This window comes from Zea mays, chromosome 6 (genome assembly GCF_902167145.1).
Source record: "Zea mays cultivar B73 chromosome 6, Zm-B73-REFERENCE-NAM-5.0, whole genome shotgun sequence".
NCBI classification, from domain to species: Eukaryota; Viridiplantae; Streptophyta; class Magnoliopsida; order Poales; family Poaceae; genus Zea; species Zea mays.
Window position 1 is genome coordinate 74,945,187 of NC_050101.1, and position 6,041 is coordinate 74,951,227.

A 6,041-nucleotide genomic window follows, 5' to 3' on the forward strand; every position below is an offset into this window, starting at 1 on the left:
GTTTGCTTAAGTGATTTCACTTAAGTGTTTTGAGATATGATCATGTACTTATGTTTAATTGGGAATTTTGGGATACACTTACAATTAGTAAGTCAGGTGTTGCTAATAAAATATTGACCAACTAAAATGCTTACCGCTTATCCATAGCCTACCTTGTTAACTTTGCATTATTCCTCCCACTTGCTGAGCCCCGGCCATAAGTGAGCTCACCCTTGCTAATATTTTGATCAGAGGGTGATGACAAAGACATCGCAGATGACGTTGATGAATATTGAGTCTAACGATGCGCCAGTCACCTTCCTGTGGAAGAGTGTCCATGTTTAATTCTGTCGTACTTTGATAATGATACTTGTTAAGGTATTATGATCTAGATGATGTAATAAAGTTACTCTACTCCCTTTTACGCTTTTATTGCATTATCTTTTGATACATATACACTTGTGCCATCAACATATGTGTAGAAAATGGATCCTGGCACACATATGCTATGCATTCGGTTTTGTCCCCAAAACCGATTGTGACAATCTCTAGGTGTATATACTTCTAGAAGAAGTTGTTTTGCCATATTGATACGGTTTTACAAGGATCAGGGGGAGCACATTTCTAAATTTAGCCCTTATAGAAGATTCTATAGAATCCAGATCCTGAAGATCGAAATTTGTCCTAATGGCAGCTGTTACTCTTTTTCCCTTGGTGAGTTTTTCTGAAGTTTCTCACATAAGGTTTTTAACGAGACAACAAAGTGCAAATGTAATTTGCGTCACCATGTACTCTTTCTCCATATTTTTCCACTAGGTTTTTGGGAGTTTTAACGAGGCATGTGTTGATCGCGATATTCGCCCAAGGGAGAGTGTTAAGTAACCCTAGTTAGGGTTATATAGGCAAATACCGACTTTGCTCCTGAGGGGTCTCACATCTCTATATAAGGAACATGTACACCCTCTTATAATATACAGATATAAAGAGGCCAGAGGTCCAACACTACATATTGTGTCTCATGTGTTCTATGAGTGTGTGGACTGCTGGGAAAGGGAACGGGCTTCTATGACTTCTCGTGCCTCTACTACTAACGGGGAAAGGAGTGGATCCATAGTAACGTAGTTCTCAATAAATATAATTGAAAGGGGCCTATAACTTTATAAGGAAGAAAGATCCTTACTATTCAATTTTAAATAGCAAGAGATTTATGCTTACTAAGTGCCGAGCGAACGGCCCGCGTAGCACGCCCAGCGTAGCTGAAACCAAACAAAATTGGGACCATTCTCATAAAAAATTAACAGTGAGCCACATATACCTACACTGATTCGGGTCCTGTGACCAGGTGGCACCCGATGCCGCGCTGACCAGGTTCCCACTCTTCAGCCCATTTCTTTTATGGGCCCAATTCCATTTCGTACAAGTCCCCTCGCCTCGCGTCCTTCAGCCCGTTTCTTTTCTGGCTGATTCCGTTTCGCGCGTGGGCTCGATTCTTTATTCTGTGCCGTACGTGCCTCCTCCGCGCTTGCCAAATCTCTGTTCCGTGGGAGTGGGAACGCTTTTTCTTGACCAAAAACATTTTTGAGGGGCAATCCGCAAAAACCCTATCCCAAAATCCCAACTCCATCGCCCGCGAACCACTCGAAGTCGGCTCACCTCAGTACCCCACTGCTCGGTGTTCACTCCGGTCGGGCCATGGCGCGCGCCGGCGTCTCTACCGCGCCGCTCTCCCGCACTCACCTCCTCCCACCACGTCCTTCCCTCCTCCACAACACGCAGCCCCACTCCCTCCTCCTCCGGCCCCAGCGCAAGGCGCCCGCCACCACCGCGGCGGCGCTGCCGCCGGCCGCGGACTTCCCGGCGCTGTCCCTCCCGGCCGCGGCCGCCGCGGCGGCCGCGCTGGCGGCGGCGGTGTCACTTTCCGACCCCGAGCGGCGGCGGCGCTCGCAGGCCGAGGCGGCCGGCGGCGGGGACAAGGAGGCCGTCCGCGCCTACTTCAACTCGACGGGGTTCGAGCGGTGGCGCAAGATCTACGGGTCGGCAACGGAGGGCGTGAACCGCGTGCAGCTTGACATCCGCGAGGGCCACGCGCAGACGGTGGCGGCGGCGCTGGCCATGCTCCGCGATTCCCCGCTGGAGCTGGCGGGCGCCACCGTGTGCGACGCCGGCTGCGGGACGGGGTCGCTGGCCATCCCGCTCGCGGCGGCGGGCGCCGACGTCCTGGCCTCCGACATCTCGGCGGCCATGGTGTCGGAGGCGCAGCGGCAGGCGGCGGCGCAGTCGTCGTCGTCGTCGTTCCGGATGCCGCGGTTCGAGGTCCGCGACCTGGAGAGCCTGGAGGGGCGGTACGACGTGGTGGTGTGCCTGGACGTGCTCATCCACTACCCGCGGGAGGAGGCGCGCGCCATGATCCGCCACCTCGCGTCGCTGGCGGACAAGCGGCTGCTCATCAGCTTCGCGCCCAGGACGCTCTACTTCGACTTCCTCAAGCGCGTGGGCGAGCTGTTCCCGGGCCCGTCAAAGGCCACGCGCGCCTACCTGCACGCCGAGGCCGACATCGAGGACGCGCTCCGCCAGGCCGGCTGGCGCGTCGCCAACCGCGGCTTCATCTCCACGCAGTTCTACTTCGCCAAGCTCTTCGACGCCGTGCCCGTCGGCTCCTCGACGTAGCCGTGTAGGCCGCCCGCCGTGTGCTTGTGTGTTTGTTTGCCTCACGCGACTGTTTATAGAGCTCCAGACGGTCGCCGCAGCGCGCGCGGCGGCGTAGCCTGTTTGTACTTGCAAGCTCACTCAGTTCCATTCCGTAGCTTGATGCCTTGATTGATTCCCACGTAGACTTCCATCGACAAACACAATTGCAGGGTTTTGAGTTTTTGACCCAAACGACACGACAAAGAGTTCTTATCATCCAGGGGCCTCGACCACCGTGCTCGTTTTACAAAAGCTGTAATTAAAGACTACTTTGCAAGATTATCGTGATTTTCATTCATATTTTATGTGATATGGCTTTCGATTTTATATTTTAGTCACAATTTCAGTTTATAGAAATTGGATTCGAAGAAACTAATATCTCCTCTTAGCTAATAAATAAAAACACGTTTCAAAAAAAACCGGATTACTTCTAAACATGACCTAAGAAACTAAACAACTCTTTATGATTATAAATTTGGCTATTACATAATAATAGTATATGTGTAATTAGACATGGACATTCAATTCGATTTTTTTTAGAAAAATCGATTCCTATAAAACTAGAACTGAAATATGCATCTAGGACAGACAGAACTGAAACATTTGATTTCGGTTCTAACCAAACAAATCAAAGTTTAGCAAAAAAACAACATAATTTAGATTTTAGCAAAAAAAAATATTAGATGATCAGATGGATGATTAGGGTTAGTTGGTTAGAGAAAGATTGATTTTAGATGGGTTGTGTGCTTGAATACTTAGGATTTGCGAAGGCTATATTGAAGCAAGCCTAAAATTCCACTCGTCTATTTGCCTTCTACTGTATTTTGATTTTTTTTGGCTAATTTGATTTCATGAGGTCTAGAACCAAAATTACTTTAATTATTCCGGTTTCTAAAACATAGAACCAAAATTACTAACAATTAATTTGATTTTGATTTATTTTGCCTAGACATATATATAATCTCTATGTACTAATGAGAATCTTGTTTCACAACTGAATAAAAAATCATATATTATATTTTCATGATTTTTTATTTAGCTAATTACTTATATATAGCAAAATCATTTACATATGTCATGAAACAATGTTGTTTTCTCAATAAACATTTGTTTGTTCTCTTCAAACACCTCTTCAAGCCTTGTTTGGTTGCACGGTGATTAGAGATTGAGAGAATAGAATCATTTCTATACAAAATTGAATAGAGAGGAATTTAATCTCCTCTAATCTCCCTAATACACCTATAACTGAACAAGCCCTCAAGTGGTGCGCATCCACACACATATATGCAGTTAGTGATGGCATTACTAGTTAGACATATTAAGAAAGGGTTATGTCCTTTGACAACAATTAACTAATGAACAACTGTTTTTTTACAAAAAAAAGTTTTATTTTCACATTTACATATACATCCCAAAAGGTCAGTGGAATTGATAGGTTCGGATGACATTGGAATTTTTGGAAGCGCGAGACATGTATGAAGCTTTTTGTCTCATACATTTTTGTATTTTGGATGTAAGAGCATCTCCAAGAGCTCCCTAGAAAATGACTTCTCAAAATCACTTTTAAAAGACATCTAAATAATTAGTGAAGATAGATTTTAATCATTTTTCCAACAGATCCCTTAAAACGGCACATTATTTCTGATAACAAAAAAAACCTCATTTATAGCTACAAACGAGTAAGTTTTAAGGGCTATTAAAAAGTTAGGAACGCTTTAGAAAACTGTTGGAGGCACGTTTTTTGTGTTTTTTTCAAAAAACTGGATTTAGAAATACTTCTGGGAGCTCTTGGATATGCTCTAACACCAATTTTGATGACATTAGAATTTTTGCAAAGATAATGGAAAAATAGACACCTTAAAGATGAAGTCGTGTCAATTTACCTAATATCTCGCTTGTTGCCCAAGCTCTAAACCACCTAGCTTCGCCACTGGTCTTACACACTAATATCTCGCTTGTTGTGTAAATAGTTGGGACCACAATTTACCTAAGTTTAAGTTCATCTTGTATCCATTTAAACTATAACTTATATAGTAGCAAACAAAATTAATCAAAATGATCAAGTTGTTTATCTAACATAAAACCCAACCTTAACGGCACTAGTGTCTATTTTACTTACACGTATTAACACTTAACCCTCTAACATGATGAGCTCAACACTGTGGTACGACTAAGAAATGCACCACATACTATACGTTAACGATAAGATAAGAATAGTTAAACCTATGTTAGACAATGTTCACTCTGTTGCACAGTATTCACTAGGCATGTATGGCTTCCCTTGAGCTATAAAAGAGGTAGAACAATATAGAACAAGCTTTTGGCTTGAAACTTGTGAGTATTTTGTTTTTAGTCTTTGGGGCCGATCTCTCTATTTCAGACAAAATAAAGAGGTGAACTAGTGATCAGTCTCACTAAAACTAAAAAATAGAAAGCTTTAGTCGCTAAAAGTTCAGGGCATGTTCTTTTATTTGATCAAATTCATCAAGGTCATGGCACGCAATAAGGACCACTAACACCATCACTGGCTGTCCAAAGCATTGTATGTAGTTAAATTATGCGGGAAAACATTCTTTAGAACTGAATGACTTGGGGCTAATTTGACAACGCTATTTTTCCAAAGGATTTTTATTTTCCTTAGGGCTGATTTGATGATCATGAATGCCCTCGGGATCCCTAATCACCAAATCAGCCCCTAGGAAAAATAAACTAATTTCCCTTGAGAAAATAGTAATCCTAGGGTTGACAAACTAGCCCTAAATGAGCAATTTCCAAAGCTTGGGCATCCGAACCAATAAAACAAGTAATCTTCGCACCAAATCTACCCGGGAAAGCAATCTTTGGTGACAGCAAATCCAGGTTGACATGCTGATCCCATTAGTACCACGATCCTGGTCCCAAGTTAAAAACTTGAAATCATTGGAAAAGGCAGAATAGCATTAAGGAAAGGGAATCCTAACAGAAGTATGACTGAACAGAATACCTGTCCAAGCACCATGTCTCTTAAATAATTGAATGGCTCAGATTTCCCTGCCTTTCTAAAGGCATGTTTGGGAGCAAGGGTGATGGAGAGGGTTGAGGGGGCCAAAATCACTTAGAGCTTGTTCAGTTATGAGTGGATTGAGGGGGATTAGAAAGGATTAAATCTCCTCCAATCTCCCTAAAACCGAACAAGTCCTTACTATTCAACTCAATCTCCTCCATTACCATTGCTTCCAAACAAGCCCTAAATTAACTTTTGAGGATCATTCATTCAAATACAGCACACCACCATAGAAACAATAACAACAATTAGTCGAAAACTGGGCATGTGTTATGCTAAAAGTCATCCTAGTTTAGCAATAAATTGAGCAAAATAACAATGCTAACAGTTC

General features: G+C 43.6%; 1 protein-coding gene across 1 annotated transcript; it reads left to right on the forward strand.

The window, feature by feature from the left end:
- Positions 1-1,874: 1,874 nt before the first annotated feature.
- LOC100273426 (uncharacterized) lies at positions 1,875-2,882 on the forward strand. The gene has a single exon (NM_001147863.2). The coding sequence runs from the start codon at positions 2,092-2,094 to the stop codon at positions 2,644-2,646; it is 555 nt and encodes a 184-aa protein (NP_001141335.2). The 5' UTR covers positions 1,875-2,091; the 3' UTR covers positions 2,647-2,882.
- The last annotated feature ends 3,159 nt before the right edge of the window (positions 2,883-6,041 follow it).